Genomic DNA, 17,594 nt, shown 5'->3' on the forward strand with positions numbered 1-17,594 from the left:
AGAATGGAAGAGAGAGACAGAGACAGAGACAGCAAGCAGGGAGGGAGACCGGACAGAGGCTCCATGCGACAACGTGCGGAAAGAAGCCCAGGAGAAAAGAGAAGAGCCCAGCAAGCAAGAGGAGGAGCAGGCGGGAACCTCAGGGAGAAGAGTTTCCCTGAGTGGGCCTGATGGGGGTGGGGGGGGTCACAGCGAGGGGTCACAAGAGCCTCCACAGGGGTGGGAGGGGCACACTGGTGCTGGAGGATGCAGCATGGCTCCCCCAAATCCCAGCGCTGATGGGGACGCACCACCAGAGAGCGGGGAGAGCAGATGGCCTGGAATCAAGAGGGAATCACCTTCCGAGTCGGCTGTGGGCGGGTCCGAGCGGCGGCTGTGGGCGGGTCCGAGTGGCGGCTGTGGGCGGGTCCGAGCGGCGGCTGTGGGCGGGTCCGAGTGGCGGCTGTGGGCGGGTCCGAGCGGCGGCTGTGGGCGGGGCGGCTGTGGGCGGGTCCGAGCGGCGGCTGTGGGCGGGGCGGCTGTGGGCGGGTCCGAGTGGTGGCTGTGGGCGGGTCCGAGCGGCGGCTGTGGGCGGGTCCGAGCGGCGGCTGTGGGCGGGTCCGAGCGGCGGCTGTGGGCGGGTCCGAGCGGCGGCTGTGGGCGGGTCCGAGGGCAGCAGGGAGACTAGGGGGTTTTCCGCTCTGTGACAGCGTCCAAGACCAGCTCAGGGAGAAGCTGCCACGTTCCCATCTGACACCACCTCCTGTGCTGCCCCCGCGCCCGTCCTGCCCTCCATCCCGCAGAGCTTTGGTGGCCCCGACAGAGTGCCAGGCTCTGTGCTGGCCCTGGAGGAGGAGCCTGCCCAGCCCGCGGGTAGCCAGGAGGCCAAGCGCGGCAGCCCTAAGCCACAGAGAAGCCGGGGCCAGGTCCACGCACTTGGCTCCGAGACTTCGTTTCTGGCCTGGAGAAGCAGGAGGCCTTCTGGAAGAGCTAGCCTTCAGAAAGCATCTTGAAAACCGGGTGGGACTGGAGTGGTGCAGATGGAGGGAGGGAAGAGTTGGGGGTCAGACTGTAAGTTGTCACATGGGCTCATTCTGTGGAAAAGAGCAGGCTGGAGAGAGATTGCAGAAGCCCCAAATGGCCCAAAAAATGGCATGCTTGGACGTTTTTAGTTTAGTCTTTTGAAAAGGAGAGGCCATAACATGACTTTGACCAGAGGCATGAAAGGAACCACACCATGCCTCAGAATCTGAGTGCTCTTTCCTTTAACTCATTGGGTGAACTTGAACAGGTCATCTGCTCCCTTTGAGTTCAGTTTTCTGTCAAATAGGGGGCATTAAACAGATTGGTATTCACTATTCTGGAACCAAAGAAAACTTTGGAGTCTTTGTTTGCCAGCTTAGAATTGTGGAAAACAACTGAGTAGATGAACCCCAGAACCCCTCCTACCCTGACAGGCCAGGGCGTGAGGAGATGTGACCCCCTTCCTCCACCACGAGCTCCTCAAGTCTTCCGCCCGACCTGCAGGCAGGCCTGCCTCCCACCTGCCCATCGCAAGGTTGGGGCGCAGCCTGCACCAGATCTCCCCAGGCACTGAAGTTGGTGCTCACGAAAGCGCATCCTTCCTGCCATAGTCAAACGGGAGTAACAGACACCAAGGATCACAGTATCAGTAGCATGACGATTACCATACCTCAGCTGGATGCAACAGAACAATCATATGCCAAGCACCGGTCCTAAAACCCTTACGCATATTTATTCAATCCTCTGAGGTGGGTGTTAGTATAATCGCCTCACTGTAAGTGATTAAGGAGGGCTGGGAAGAATTTCTCTATGAAAGGACACGGAAAAAGTGAACTGCATGGGATACGCTGCCTTGGAATTTGCCCTGAAAGAGCATTTACCAGCTGAGTGCTCTGATTTTACTTAGATGGTATGTTTAATAAATAAAAGTAGGTAATTTGGAGAAAACAATAATCCAGACTGTGCAATCTTGTTGTTTTGAGGTCTCCATGTGTGTTAATGGGGTCTACAGGCCCTTCCAAAGCCCACATGGGGTGGGGATGGGGGAAGCCAATGAGTCCCTGAGGCGTAGGGATGGTGTTTAAATCAAAGGGATGAGACCCTCTGCTTCGCAGTACTAAAAGGAAAGACAAAAAAAAAAAATCAGAAGGACTGCTTTTTCATGAGACCATTTCTCAGCATCTTGGTCTACCCCTTTGCTACTTCCTGCCTGATGGGGTGTCAACGTCACCCCTGCTGGGGAAGGTCCCCCCTCCCCCCTGCAAGCAAGTCGGTAGACCAGCCCCTGCTCACACAGGAGGACTGGGTTGGCAGAGTCTCCGACAGGAAAACTTCCCATTCCAGTTCCTGTCCTGGAGCCACCCTGCTCTGGCTGTGCAAATCAGTCTGTTACAGCGAGCTGGTCCCTTGCCCACCGCCCAGGGAAGGCCAATATACTGAGATAGTAGGTGTCGCAGGGGAGGAAGAGTTTTTATTTCACAAAGTGCCAGGCAGATGGGAGTCGTTTCTCAAATCCATCTGTTAGGGTGTGAGCTAATAATGCACACAGGTTTTGAGAAAGATTTCTCCAGACAAAGATTAGGATAGAAAGTTTATTTGCTTTTCTGTATAGAGGGAAAAGGACCAACATGAATGAGGAAGAGTGTGTTGGCCCAGAAACCTGGTTGATCAAACCATTTATTTAGGAATTGTAAAACAGGGGGTGAAAGATGATTTATGGCTGTAGTCAAATTAACAGGGCACTGTGAACTGTCATATCCACTCCTTCTCTTCTTCTGAGCCACAGGCAGGTAACAGAAGAGCTGTGTGAAACAGCTGTATCCATTCCTTTTCTTAGTGGTAGGCTGACAGCAGGAATGGCTATCGGAGATCTTGTCTGTCCAGGAGTTTTTCAGAAACTCCTTGAAGCTTAAATAAAGCAGATTCTCCAGCAATCCCACTACTGGGTATTTACTCAAAGGGAAAAAAAAAGATATTCTATAAAAAAGACATATGCACTCAAGTGTTTATAGCAGCACAATCCACAATTGCAAAGATGTAGAAACAACCCAAGTGCCCATCAATACATGAGTGGATTAATAAAATGTGGTATATGTATACCATGGAGTACTACTCGGCCACAAAAAAAAATGGTGAACTAATACCTCTTGTATTAACCTGGATGGAACTGGAGACCATTCTTCTAAGTAAAATATCACAAGAATGGAAAACAAACACCACAAGTACTCACCATTAAATTGGAACTAATTGATCAATACTTATTAACACGTATGGAAATAACATCCATCGGAAATCAAGCAAGTGGGGGTGAAGAGGGGAAGGGTAAATTCACACCTAACAGGTACAATGCACACTATCTGGGGGATGGGCACACTTACAACTTTGACTCAAATGGTACAAAAGCAATTTATGTAACCAAAATGTTTGTACCCCCATAATATTCGGAAATAAAATTTTAAAAAAACAAAGCAACAAAAAGAATCCAAAAATAAATTTAAAAAATAACAATAAAAGGCAGTTTTAGTCCATAGGTCTAGCAATCATAAAAGAAAAACATTTACATTTCCTTTTTGTCTGCTGGGATCCTTTTAGAAGTTGTCAAAACAGACCCCTGCAGGATGCCTGGGGGAGTCGGGGAGAGGGCTCATTTTTCCACTAGTAAGACCGACCTTCCTTTCATCATCTCCCTGAGAATTTGGGACAAAGGGTTTTTAAAGATAGTTTGGCTAGCAAAAAGGGTTAGGGAATTGGATCTGCCGATTGGCAGGGGATGAGCTCATAGGTCGGGATGCAGAAATTATTTTCTCATTTGGGAGATTTCCTGAGTAGGGGATTTCAGGGCTGTGGGATCCGTTCCCACGCCTATCCAGGGTCTGGCTGGTGTCAGGTCTCCTGCATGCAGAGTCTGAAAAACACCTTAAACACCAGTGTTAAGATTTACAACAGCATTGTTAGCTATGGGACCACGAGTCCTTGGGACTTAGGACAGCAATGTCATCTCTAGAATCCAAGTCTTGGGCTTGACGATAGTGATGTTATCTCTAGGTGTAGTGAAGAGGAGTCACTAATGTTATGCCTGTCGGGGAGGATAGTGCCATTAAGCAGTAGCCAATGACAGCCTCAAGGAAGTTAGGGAACTATGACTGGTTAACTTCTGGCTGTATCTACACTTTTTATGAAACCCATACTTTGATTACTGGTTATGCCTTGTGGCTCTACGTTATTTTGTTTATTTTTTTCTTATTATTATTTTTAATTATTTATTTATTTATTTATTTTGAGACAGAGTCTCACTCTGTTACCCAGGCAAGTGCTGTTGCATCACAGCAACCTTAAAACCCTGGGCTCCAGCAATCCTCCTGCCTCAGCCTCCCAAGTAGCTGGGATTACAGGCACACACCATCACACCTGGCTAATTTTTTCTAGGTTTAGTAGAGACAGGGTCTCGCTTTTGCTCAGGCTGGTCTCCAACTCCTGACCTCAAGCGATCCTCCCACTTCGGCCTCCCAGAGTGCCAGGATTACAGGCGTGAGCCACCACGCCCAGCCAACATTATTTTAATATAGATGGTTTCAAATCAGGAAGAGGTACTGAGTCTTCCTGTGCCTGTTTCATCCTCTGGGCAAACCATTCTTTCCCTGCTTTCATGTTTAGGATGTCTTGGGGCAAGTGACAAATGGACATAGTTGATATAATGAGATCAGGGGAAGAGTCTTTGAAAAGCACAAAGAAATGTATAAATGTGAGGCTATTAAAAGCTGCCTTGTTGTAAGAGATGTGGAAACACTCTGAAAGCAAAGACAAAGTATGAATACCAAAGAAATTTATAGGGGGAAAAAAAATCCCATGTTTCTGGCTCCTTCTATTTATGCCTCCCCTTCCTCCTATGTCCCTCCTTCCCTTGTTTCCAGATAGGAAGCAGTAAAAACAACAGCCAGCTTGTGTGCTTCCAGCAAACCGCAGTACGTTGTCATGCTCCTGTCTGAAAGGAAGGAGCTTCCCGCTGAGCAGGAGGAGCCCAGGCAGGCAGGACTGCAGGGTACTTCGCCTCAGCGGGGCCAGGCCAGGCAAGGGCAGGTAGACACAGCCCTGGCCTGGCCCTGGAGGAGCACATGGTCCCTGCCCTCAGGGTTCTCTGGGAGGACAGAGACACAAGATCCACTACAGACAAGTGACCAGAGACAGCTTTGAGCCTTGAACCAGGAGCGAAGAAGAACGGAGAAAATGCTGGCGGGATAGAGGTCCAGGAAGGCTACCCAAAGTGGGGATGACAGAGCAAATTGGCAAGGTGAGCAGGAACTTGGATCCACTCATTGATTTATTCATCCATTTCTTTAACAAGCGTCTGTAGCACCTATTAAATTCAGACACTGCTGAGGCACTGAGGACACAGTTGAATAAAGCACAGCTCCTCCCCTGGAGAAACTCCCCACTCAGTAGAGAGGATAGACACATCTGTAAACAATCACAGCCCTGCATCCAAACACACGAGTCCCTGTGTGAGCAGAGAGGAGGGGCAGGGACAGCGACCTGGGCGTGGGTGAGTGGGGGGCTGCCACACAGACAGCAGGGGAGGCCCCCAGGCAGAGGGCACGTGTAGGAGGAGAGAGAATATGACAGGACGGGCTGTCTTCTCACCTGGCTGAGGAGGTGGGTGCTAGGGGAGGAAGGAGGGGAGAGGATGGCTGAGCTCAGACTCAGAGGGCTGTGTTTGCCCAGCCACAGGCTTGGGGACCCCTGGAGGATGTAGCAAGAGAGGACACGGTCATTCTAACCTGAGGGAGGGGGATGGGCTGGGCTGGGGGGGGCGGCCGGGGGGAGCAGGGCCAAAGGTGTGGAGCCAGGCTGTATGGTGAGGACAGGAGACCTGGCTGGGAGGAAGAGCAGTCTAGGAAGGAGCCGGGGCCTCCCTCACTGTTTGAAATGAGGCCAGGTTTTGATGATGTTGTACAGAGCCTGCCCAGGGGACAGGATGTTGGTCACGTCACTGTGGCCCACCAGCAGGTAGTTGGGAGTCAGGTACCCGTTGACCACGGCACACTGGATCAGGTCCTGGGCTGCCTCCAGCGCTGCAGCATTTGGAGGCTTTTCTGAAAAACACATTTTCCCCACCAGTCATTAGGGTCTCAAGGTTTCTTGACTAGGGAAGGGGCAAGCACCTGGATTCCAGTCTCCCTCTTTCCCCCACAATGCCCCATCCCACCGTCACCATGGCCGGCAAATTCACATAAATAGTGGCACTCAGGCACGAAAAGAAAGCAAGGTCATCGTGTTCCCTGATTCCTCTGTGCAAAAATTTCTTCCAGAAAGTTAAAGACAGCTCTGGAGGAAAACTGCAGCACTACACACCCCTTCTGAGCAGGGACAGAGTAGATACAGCACCAAGGGATCACCCACTGCTCTGCCACACGGGCAGCAGTGCCCCCCAGCATCACTGCCGTGGCCACCAATGAAGGGGCTGCATTTGCCAAGTGAGCCATAACAGCACCAGAGTTTGCAAAAGATTTTTTTCTCCCTGACTCCATGTTTGCCTTGGATATAACATGAAATGGAGCTGAGTATGGGGGTGGGGTGGGTTTGGGGTCAATGCTCTGTCTGGGAGGGGCTCCTAGTGACATTCATCCTGTATTGAAAGTCAACTTTAACGCTAAAATGTGCCACTGCCACTGCCAGGCACTGCCATGCTGCCTGTCCCCACACCTCACAGAGAGTCCACGTGATGCCTCCTCACCCGGAACCCCTGTGTCCCTTGCTCACCCTTACCTACGAAGTAGCCCATGAAGGCAATCCCCAGGGCAATGTCGTTGTAGCCGTAGGTGTGAGAGCCTTGGATGTGCCAGCCAACACCTTCATACACACCACCATCCTCGCCCACCAGGAAGCTGGGATTGGGCAAAGGAGAATGAAGAAAATCACTCTAGGAGGCAGAATTTGCTTCATTCACTCCTGTAACCATTAATTCATTCTTTCATCCATTATCAGATATTGACAGGATGTCTCTTAGGTACCAATGTGCACAGAGACAAAAAACAAAACCCAGAAAACCACCACGATCCACTGAAAGGTGGCCTTTGTTCCCAGCACACCACTGAATCTGATCCCTCCAAGATGACAGCGAGCTCCTGACACTAAGTACAATGGCACTGGTTTTACTTCTGGACTACGCTGAGCCTGTTGCCCACTCTCTTCTTGAAATGCTGTCTTCCCTGGGCTTCCACACTCCCATGCCCTGCTGATTCCCCTCCACTCTGCTGCTGCTGTCCCACCTTCCTTCCTCAATGCCCCTCCCAGCCCCTTCTCTCTTTTCGAGCAACATATTCACCTGAACAATCATCGGTCCCCAGAGCTTCAATTACTATCTGTAAAAACCAACATGTACAAACAAACCTACCTGCAGTTTCCGCAGCTGGAAAGCCGGGCATTGTCCTGAATGCCTCCCTCTCGCTCTTTCTTCCCAGCCCATCAGTCATGCCCGTGGCCTGTCAGCTGCATCTCCTGCACATTTTTTAGCTCCTCCCCTGCACCCTGTGCCACCTGCCACCACCACCACCACCCCCCCCCCCGCTCCACGTCACTGCAGGACTGCAATAGCTCCCTGCCCAGAGTTTTACCTCCTTCCAGTCATTCTTAGAATAGCACCCAGAGTGATTTTTCAAAAGTACAAATTCCGTCATAGGGCATGACCTTCCAAATAGTCTCCAGTCGCCTTTCAAATAAAGTCAGCTTCTCAGGGTCAGTTCCAAGGCCCGCTAAATGTGGCTCCTGAAGGCCTCTCCTGCCTGACCTCTCACCACTCCTCTCTTGGAAATCTATTTCTACGTTCAAGTTAAACTTCTTCCAATTCCTCAAAGATATCTACTCTGTCTGAACCCCAGGCCCTTGCAAACACTGCTCCTCCCCCTTCTGCCTGACTAACCCCACTCCTGGCCCATGTCCCCACCAGGACACCCCTCCTTCCTGGGGCCATTCTCTGACACCGCTCAATCCCCCAAGTCCTGATTAGAGTCTCACCCTAGCATATCCTGTTCCTCCTCCATCATTGCACTCAACACTTTGAATTATAGTTACTTGTTCATTATCTCTCTCTCATTCCTATCTGTGAAAGTTCTCAGAATCAGAATAGAGTCACTGTGACGAACCCTAACAAAAATAAATAAATAGAGCCGGGAGGCCGAGAAGGGAGGGCCCTGGTGCACACACACCTATGATGGGAACCAGCTCGAAGACTCTCTGGAGGGCTCTTATGCACATGTGCCTGTCACAAGAACTTCTGCCAAGGGCTTTCTAAACTGCAGCTTGCTACACGAGTCACCACCAGGATAGCTGGCCGTATGCACGAGAACACTTGCCTGACACACCATCCCCACTAACGGGGTGGCATCAACTGCTGCCTCGCGCAATAAGCCCCTGTAATCAATGTCCTCTTCGTTTCCCAACAAATTATGTGTACTTCTCCTTCTTGGCTTTAAAAGTTCCCCTTTCCTCAACCTCCTTGGATATGCCTATTGAGGACTCAACTCTGATCTTTTTCTTTTGCCCAAATTCCTTTCTTAGGGGACCTGGTGAGTCATACCTACAAATGATAAAATCTCACTAAACAGGCATTGTTAACCCAATATAATGTGGTTTTCTTTCCAACCTGATTCCAATAGAGCATCACATGAAAGATAGAAGACGCCTTATTTAACTGAAGCATTTCTTTCCACTGACTCCCTCACTCTTTCAGCCACTTATCAGCTGAACCCACGTATGACTTGTAAGCCCCCGCTTTGAGATGACCCACCTTTTGGGGCCAAACCAATGTACGCCTTCCATGTATTGATTTATGACTTTACCTGTAATTCCTGTCTCCCTGAAATGTATAAAACCATACTGTAACCCAACCACAGTGAGTCCACTTGCTCAAGGCTTCCTGGGCATGGCTCCAGGCCATGGTCCTCAAATTTGGCTCAGAATAAACCTCTTTAAGTTATTTTACAGAGTTTGGCTTCTTTTCCATTGACACTATGGTCCCCATAGCTTGCATATCCTGAGTTTTTAGATTCTCTCACCCTCCTGCACACCCGAATAAACTCATTATCTTTGGAGAATCTCTCTCTGTTTGTTATTTAGGTTGGCATAGCTTGCCTAGCACCAGCCATACAATAGATATCTGATAAATATTGGTTAAAAAGTTAGAAAATGATGAGTGAGTGGTGCTTTGTCCTGTTCACAGCCCAATTGGGGTTAAAGATAACACATCATGAGGCTGGGGTAGGAGGAGGAGGCCCTAACAGGTCTTAAAAGTCAAGGAACAGATATCAAATCTCTGAAGGTTGAATGAAAGAGAAAAAATGAACAGTCTCTCAGCTTTTCCATTTGGAATTTCCAAATGTATAGTCAATTCCCTATTATCTGTGCTAAATAACTATAGGAAAATTCAGGAAAATCCTGCAAAAAGCAGCAACAGTTTTCTTTCTCCTGTTTGCAAAGGTCGCTTTTAAAATAAGAGTTAGGAGGAGAGAAACAGCCCAGACAACACATTTATAAAAGAAAGTCTCCATGAGATTTCATAAAATTTTCTGTGATTAAGTCACAAATGCATAATTGAAATTTATTATACTGTGACCCAAATCCCTTCTACGAAAATTCCAAAGCATCTTCCAAGTAGCTTCTACTACTCCATGAGTTTAATGTGTTTCTTTATTATAGACTTGGCATTAAAGGTGTCAAAAGAGAATATTTTGGTCTCACTCCCTGTCTTCAAACAGATAAGAAAGTATTGTTGTCCCTATTGTAGAGATGGGACAAAAGAGGCCCAGAGAGGTAAAAAGTTCCTTTATCTATAAAATGGGGTGAATAATACCAGAGGAATATTGGGATTCTCAGGCAGGAGAGAAGAAGTTTGGAGTTGAACCAGAGTGACAAGGGGCAAGCAGGGTCTTTTTTGTCTCTGACTGGTTAGAAAGATTGCATAATAAGGCATATCCCTTCCCTGGCCTCCCCTAAGGGTATCACAGTCTTTCTTTATCACTACTGCTTCTAGTGCCTTCCTTTCAGAGTCTTCCCAACCACTTGTGAAGAATATACCCAAAAGAGGTCACTAACCCTTAACTATGCTATGCTCTGAAAGACACTCAGTCCAGAGTCTTACAAAAATAAAATATGATACCTTATGTAAAGCACCTGGCACAAAGGAAGGGCTCAGTAAATACCAGTTCCCTCCCCCAGCCTTCCTTTCTACAGCCTTGAAGAAAAAAGAGGGTCCCACTTACTGATATCCGATGTCACAAAAGTCCCATGTGTCCATGTGAAAGGACTGTATATTCCGGACGATTGTCTGGCAGTCTGTGGATACATTGCAGCTTGCATCAGCGGTGTGGATGATGATGACGTATTTGGCTGGGAGCTTCATTGCAGGGCAGTGGGTCTCTCTGGCTTTCCAGGCAGATCGTGGAATGATGCTGGGGCAAACTGCAGGGAGGTGGAAAAGCAAGGACATGGGAATTTGCCTTTGCTCCTTTGTGCACGACCTCACAGCTACAGGCTGGATCACTGGAAAGTCGCCCTGGCCTCCAGCACCCAGGGAACATCCTAGCCTAAGCTTGGCTCTGGGATTCTGGGAAAGTCGGGATGGGGATTGTCCAGGTCAGGTGGCTGGACCTAAGGGGCAGGAGCACAAATCTATAAGTCTAATAACTACAGAAATCAGTGTATACACAGAAGGGAAAGGACTGTTGGTCACACAGATGTATGATCATCTTCTTCCAAAACAAAGTGTACAGGCACACTTACACATGCAGTACAAATACACGCGGGGGGGTGTGCTTAGGTAACAAGGCCAATGTGCAGAAAGCAGTTGACTGAGCTGATCACAGCTTTGGAAATAATTCAAAATCTATAAAGGACTCTGCAAATATTAAGGAATTATCATTATTGAAGACAGTACCTGTCTAAAACAAGAAATTAACTTTATTTAGAGATTTATAATTTTTAAAGACTAATTTTAAAATATCATTAAGTCCAAGAAAAGACCTGCTTAGTAATTTTACCAGTTTTAAGTCACTGCTTAATCACTCCAAAATAGTGCCTCATTTTTATTGCTCAGCTTTTGAGAATATTCACTCTGATGTCAGCATGATCTGTGAGCTCAAGTTCTCCCCAGCACTGTGGCCATGTCGCAGGTTGGCTGGCTTTGCATTTAGGAAAGTATGTGTATCCATGTGTCTTCACGTAGTATGCACAAATATGCATGTAAGTTTCCCCACTGCACACCTGTGCTTTATTTTTCTCCATAGCCTTCATGCCATCTAACATCACGTGTACCTTACTCGTGGCTTTGCTCATTTTCTGTCTTTCCTCACTGACGTGTGAACTTTCTGAAGGTGGAGAGTTTTGTCTGTTTTGTTCACAGCTGAATGCCCAGTACTTAGAAGAGTGTCTGCTATTCAGTAAATATTTGTTGATTGAGTGAAAATCCGTGTACACGTTTGTTTTAAAAATGAGTCCCTGGCTATACCATTCCGATGGGATGCAGAGGAAGCCAGAACAGTGCCTCTCAGAATTTTCCAGATCTCAAAGTTATGATGGGGAGGGGATGGGTAAATGCACACGTAGTGGGTGCTGTGCATACTGTCTGATATGGGCACACTTGTAGTTCTGACTTGGTTGGTACAAATGCAATATATGTAACCTAAACATTTGTACCCCTGTAAACATTTTGAAATTAAAAAAATAAATAAAATTTTAAAATAAAGTAACAGGGACACTTAAGATGTAGTAGATAAGAGTAACAATTCTGCCTCCATAATTACTAGTTCTGAGGCCTTAGAAATGTTAAACTTGTTGAGCTACGGTCCATACCTTTGTAAAATGGGATTTAAAAATGCCAATTTAGTATATTTTATTTTTTTTAAAAAGTTATGATAGGTATGAGATCTTCTTGGTACAAGAGTCCAATGAGAGCCCAACAGAAAAGAGCGCTCCCAAATGTGATTGGGGGTGGTGACAAGGAGAAGGGACAGGTGGGATTGAGGGCCTTACCTTTCCTGGGTGTCACTGCATGTTGAGGGTCCAAGCAGATCTTTTCTTTCAGGAGAAGTGGCTGAAGATACCTGGGTGACAGGTGACCCTTCTGGATGGCATAGGAGATCAGACCCTCTGCAGCTGATAAGGCAGCAGGGCTGGGACTGCTGCCTTAAGGAGGATGACATGGAGCACACATCCGTCAGTAAGAAACTCCAACCTGGACTAGACACCTGGTGGGAGGATGATTTGACCACCTGGGCCTGAATAACTGGTGGATAGGGAGGGAGGAAACTGGTCCAGTAGCCAGGACAGAGGGCCTAAGAGAGAATAAACTACTTGGACAGAGCTGTTGGCAGCCATAGTTGGCAACCTCCTCCAATTGTCCAACTTAGACTTTATCTATCCATTCCATGTGTAGGTGGAAGGGCTGGAAAGCAGAAAAAGATACATGCAGAGGGATGCCCCCCTGAAAAGTCAGGCACACCCTAGCTTGGGGGAAAAGGTGACCTCTGAGATAAATGTTATCACTAGTGCCAACTGTCAGGTGAGGAAACTAGCAGGTGCTAGTTATTCATCTATTATCTCTCAACTCCATCCCTGCTCTGTGCTCTCCTGTTTTTCCAGGGGCTAGAAGCCTGCACATTCTATCTGCCAGATTTCCGCCAAGGAAAGACACTGGAAGAAGAGACAAGCCACGCTTTTCTACCTCTGGCAGCCACAGCACCAGTGTCAGACAGCTTCAGACTCCAGAAGTGATGGCAATAACTCTGAGCTCAAGCAATGTCCATGGGGGCTTCAGCAATACCACGGGAGTGCAGACCAATGAAGAGGAAGAGGACAAAAAGTACGCATGTCATAGAATCCAAGGGAGATAAGATCTTCAAGGAAGGGGTGATCATCAGAGGAGACAAGTATGATGTAGGCTGAAAAGATAAGAGTGTTGAGACTAGGAAGAGAGTGTACACTAGGAAGAGAGGCAAAGGGTCATCAAGGAATGACCGTTACCTATCTTATTGCCAAAGAAGGCAATGCCCAGGGAGATGTTGTTGTAGCCCGGGGTGTGCAAGCCTTGGATGTCCCAGCCAACACCTTCGTATACCCTGCCATCGTCCCCGACCAGGAAGCTGCCAAGCAAGGAAATATGGGTTTAATGGCAAATGCCCTTCACAGAAATCCTCTCAATTATCCTCAAAAGGAAGAAAGGGTTCTAGAGACTCATAAATAAGTACTATTTATGCTACAGTAATCCATGCTACAGTAACATAACAATGGAAGGGGCAGAATGACCAGTTTTAGACTTCCAAAAGACATGGAAGTATACTTTAAATTTTGTTGTGACTTAGCTTACATGTGTCTTCCAGAACCTCACTTTAAAAATTCTCATTTGGTTCAAAGTGCAATTTGAATGTGTGACTCTCGAAGACCTTAGGGCCTCCCTAGCAGGGTGGCCCTTCAGGGTAACAGGCGGGAAACTTGCACAAAATGCAAGCATCATCTGTGTGGGGAACAGGAGCCAGGGAGGGATGCGCTGCCGGCGGTCCTGACACAGTTCAGTCCACGCCGCCTAGCCCTGTGACTGTGAGCAAACTCCTTAATTTCCCTGGACCGTGGCTTTCTCCCCGGTGAGATAAGGGTGGGAATATTTCTCCAACCTATTCCTCGGAGTAGCTGGGAGGTCCTAACTGGGTAATATTTGTGAAAGCCTGTGTAAACTGTGGTGTCTGGTAAGTTCTAAGGGGGTAACCCCCGTGATGACACAACCTTCCATCGCCATGGCAGCGCCCAGGGTCAAGGACCACTTCAATGACGGGCTCAGAGTTCTCCCTCCTAATGACCCCCAGAGGATTTGGGATTTTGTTTGATTTCCTTCTTATCATGTTTTATTCATTATAAAAGCAACATAAATGAAGCCCAGGAAATACGAGAAACAGAGAAGGAGGAGTGGGAAGCACCTCGAGAGGGGTGACTCTGACGTGGGCTTCGGGACCCCACCAGCCTCTTACTTGTAGGCCACGTCGCACCAGCCTCTGGTGTAGACAGAACTGGACTGCAGGCCCCGCAGCGCCTCGCTGCAAACGCCCTGCTCCTGGCACTCCAGCCCCGGGAGCTGGTCCGTGATGACGTAGGTCACTGGCGGGGTCAGCGGGGCCCCGCAGGTGAGCGGCCCGGCCCCCCACGCCTTGCGGGAGACGACGGTGGGAGCATCTGCAGGGGAGACGCGGGGGACACGCAGCAGGTTCTACCCATGGCCCCTCCCCCAGCCCTGCCGCCCGCCACGACGACAGGACACCCCAGGAGCCCTTCACCTCCACAGCCCCTCATCCCCGTGTTCCCGCTGACCGAACAGCCACCAGGCGGACTCTGCACTCAGCAGCGGAGTGGCGCTGCCTCTACCGCGTTCCCAGATGATCTCGCCCCCAGACAGCTCTCCTTGGATTTCCCCAGAGGACAATCCAGTCCCTAGCTCCTCTCTGGCCTGCCTCAGCCTCCCCTCCTTCGGAAACATGCCCAGTTGACACCCTACACCCAAGCCCAGGGCTCTGAGCTCCCTTCCCTCGAGGCGCCTTAGCATGGATGCCTTAGGGCATATTTTCCTCACTGGCATTTGTCCCTGGTCCCCCCTCAGAACCCCAACTCTCTGAAGGAAGCTGTCGGTCTCCTCAACTGGCAGCTCCAGAGCCCACAGGAAGTTCCAAGAACACGGGGTGTCAGTCTCTCTTCTCCAGAAGAAAACTCACTAGGGGCAGGGCTGTGAGACCCCCGCACGGGACTGCAGGCCCCCTGAAGGCCCCCTTTCTCTGTCCTGGAGGGCTAGGCTGTCTCCCTCTCATACTGGGGGCGGGGAAGGGGGACATGGCTTTTCTCCCTGGGTTTTCTCTCCTTCTCTCTTCCTTCGCCTGGGTTTTCTCTTCTTCTTTTTCTGTCCTTAGGCAAAAGTGGGTTCGTTTGCCTAAGAACTCGGGACAGTAGCTGGCAGAGGACCCTCTTGGGGTTCCACCCTCCCATTCACTCTCAGCCCAGACATAAACAAGCCCTGACAAACATTTCTGGCCACTTAAGAAACCCCAGCGGATCCCCGAACTGCCTCACCGATGCGACCCTTGTGAATGAGCTGCGAGATGCTGACAAACAGGTCCATGAGCCTCTCGGAGAGGCCTCTGGCTTGGGTTTCATTCCAGGAGAACTGTGGAAAATCCCCTGCAAAGGAGCAGCGGTGTGGTCCCCAGAGCACGCTGGCCAGCGCGCTCAGAGGCATGGGCCAGACAGCCCCCCGCACCCCAAAATCCACAGCCTCTCAGCCCCCCAGCTCCCTCATGTCCTCTAGGAAGCACTCAGAGGAGAACCACAGGCGTGCCGGGCCTCGACCTGCCTCCGCCTCCCACATCTGCCCCAAAGAGGCCTTCATCCTCCCGCACCCCTCCTCCCTCCATTCCAGGAGCTCTGCAGTCTCCCCTGCTGGCTAATCGTGGTCCACCCGCAGACCTATTAATACATCCATGGGTACCCATCAGAGGGTCACACACCAAGACGTCATTTTTTTCAAGCTAACACACATGTCTTAATCACCTATTGGTATCAGGCAAGGTTCTTGAAACAGAAATATACAGATCACTGTGACGGCCCTCAAAAACTATTTTATTTTATTTTATTTTATTTTTTTTGAGACAGAGTCTTGCTTTGTTGCCCAGGCTAGAATGAGTGCCATGGCATCAGCCTAGCTCACAGCAACCTCAAACTCCTGAGCTCAAGGGATCCTCCTGCCTCAGCCTCCCAAGTAGCTGGGACTACAGGCATGCGCCACCATGCCCGGCTAAGTTTTTCTATATATATATTAGTTGGCCAATTAATTTCTTTCTATTTATAGTAGAGATGGGGTCTCGCTCTTGCTCAGGCTGGTTTCGAACTCCTGACCTCGAGCAATCTGCCCGCCTCGGCCTCCCAGAGTGCTAGGATTACAGGCGTGAGCCACCACGCCCAGCCAAAAAACTAGATATTTTAGAGAGGCTGTATCAAGCATGAGGCATCACCAGCCTAATCCTTGCTGCTACTGGTCAGTAACAAAGGGCCTGGGAGCAGTGACCAGCAGCAGTAGCAGCAGCCCTGTCACCAGCTCCCCTGACACGGGCCAGTGCTGTGATTTACAGAGCGTGTTCAAGGACGCTATCAGAATCGTGGCTTAAAACAGCTTCATGAGAAAAGCAAAGCAACTCGTCCCCGTACACAGATGGGGAACTGGGGCTCAGAGAGCCTGAGTGACTTGTCTCACACAATGCAGGTGTTAAGCAGTAGACCTGGATTCCAACCAGACCCTCTGACCCCAGAGCCCACGGTCATAACCACCCGCAAGTGTCAGATGAACTAGCACAAGTCACTGCCACATTCGGGCTATTTCAAAGTCACTTAGGGTCTCCAACATGGTTCTGGGCTTCTGTCCTTCTGCGAAATCAAGAGCAAATGCATGACCAGAATGCTGAAGCAGAGGTCTGCCAGGCAGCAGGAGAGAATGCCAAGTACGGGAGCGGAGCGTATCTCCATGGGGGAGGGGACCTGAACCGGGCTGTGAAGGGGAGACATAGGGCTGGGGAGGGGGAGGGATGCCCTGCAGCACGATTTACAAATGAAGCCCACAGGACCCTCAGAGTGGAAGAACAGCCATCAGGCCAGAGCCAACACCAACTGGACAGGACAGGGCAGGGCAGGAACCAGGAGACCCGGGTGATGGTCCGGTGCAACTCACTGCCTCACTTGGGCAAGTTGCCTCCCCTAGGGCCTCAGTTTCTCCATTCATAAAATGAAGGGCTGAACTGTGTTTTCCCTGGTCTGTGAGTTTCTCCAACACTAACTCCAAGTAACCCCTTTAAATTAGCTGTCTAAGTAGCAGAGGGCAGAGAGAGGGCTATATTACCTCATTCCTTCAGAACAGTGTCTATGCATGTAACACAACATGAAAAACATGTCCAGTATTTAAGAATCGCCAAATTCATTTCCATTTTAATTCAACAGCATTTATTTATTAAACATTTGCTGTGTCTAATCCTATGTATAAAACTGTAAGAGATCTTCCTAAGGTAGAAAAAAGGCCTTGCCACTCTCAAGAAATTGCTTTTATTTACAAACATAGACCCAAGTGCTGAGTTTGACTATGATTAAACTCATTATGATTGGTATAATAATGATGGTGATTACAATTAAATCACATCTAGCACTGACTAGTTGAGCATTGTGCTAAATGGCTCACACTTGTTATCTACTTTGATCCTCAAAAACAACTCTAGGGAATGAGCAATATTATCCTTATATCATGGAAGCAGATAAGACTCGAAGAAATTGAATAGCTTGCTGAGGATCACAAAGAATGGCAGGCAAGAATTTGAAAGGACATTTGCACTCCACAGCAGTGCCCCAAATTGCAAAGCTGCACTATCCTGTAGAAAAGGGAAAGCCCTGGGCTGATCTCTGTTATTCAACTTGAGAACAGTCATGTGCTGCTCACCATAAGCTCTTCTGACACAGTGAAAGTGCACTTACCCCACGCCTGGTAACTCAGAGCAGAGAAGACAAGAAGCCACGGCAGCATCCTCACA

General features: G+C 49.1%; 2 protein-coding genes across 3 annotated transcripts in view; one reads left to right on the forward strand and one right to left on the reverse strand.

The window, feature by feature from the left end:
- Positions 1-17,594, forward strand: part of S100A9 (S100 calcium binding protein A9) — a 442,604-nt gene that overhangs the window by 387,670 nt on the left and 37,340 nt on the right. The gene's annotated exons all lie outside the window — the stretch shown is intronic.
- On the reverse strand, positions 5,809-17,587 carry PGLYRP3 (peptidoglycan recognition protein 3). Its single transcript, XM_012791288.3, has 8 exons — positions 17,539-17,587; positions 15,100-15,207; positions 14,013-14,214; positions 13,015-13,133; positions 12,025-12,177; positions 10,257-10,455; positions 6,766-6,884; positions 5,809-6,092 (listed from the first exon to the last, which is right to left on the reverse strand). The coding sequence occupies exons 1-8, from the start codon at positions 17,585-17,587 to the stop codon at positions 5,914-5,916; spliced, it is 1,128 nt and encodes a 375-aa protein (XP_012646742.2). The 3' UTR covers positions 5,809-5,913.

This window comes from Microcebus murinus, chromosome 2, assembly GCF_040939455.1.
Source record: "Microcebus murinus isolate Inina chromosome 2, M.murinus_Inina_mat1.0, whole genome shotgun sequence".
Classification (NCBI taxonomy): Eukaryota; Metazoa; Chordata; class Mammalia; order Primates; family Cheirogaleidae; genus Microcebus; species Microcebus murinus.

Coding starts and splice junctions, on each gene's coding strand:
- PGLYRP3 (XM_012791288.3), bottom strand. CDS start 17,587: ATGCTGCCGTGGCTTCTTGTCTTCTCTGCTCTGAGTTACCAGGCGTGG. Junction 12,178..13,014: donor CTTCTTTGGCAATAAGATAG/GTAACGGTCATT, acceptor ATCCTCCTTAAG/GCAGCAGTCCCAGCCCTGCT. Junction 6,093..6,765: donor CTTCATGGGCTACTTCGTAG/GTAAGGGTGAGC, acceptor TGTGTTTTTCAG/AAAAGCCTCCAAATGCTGCA.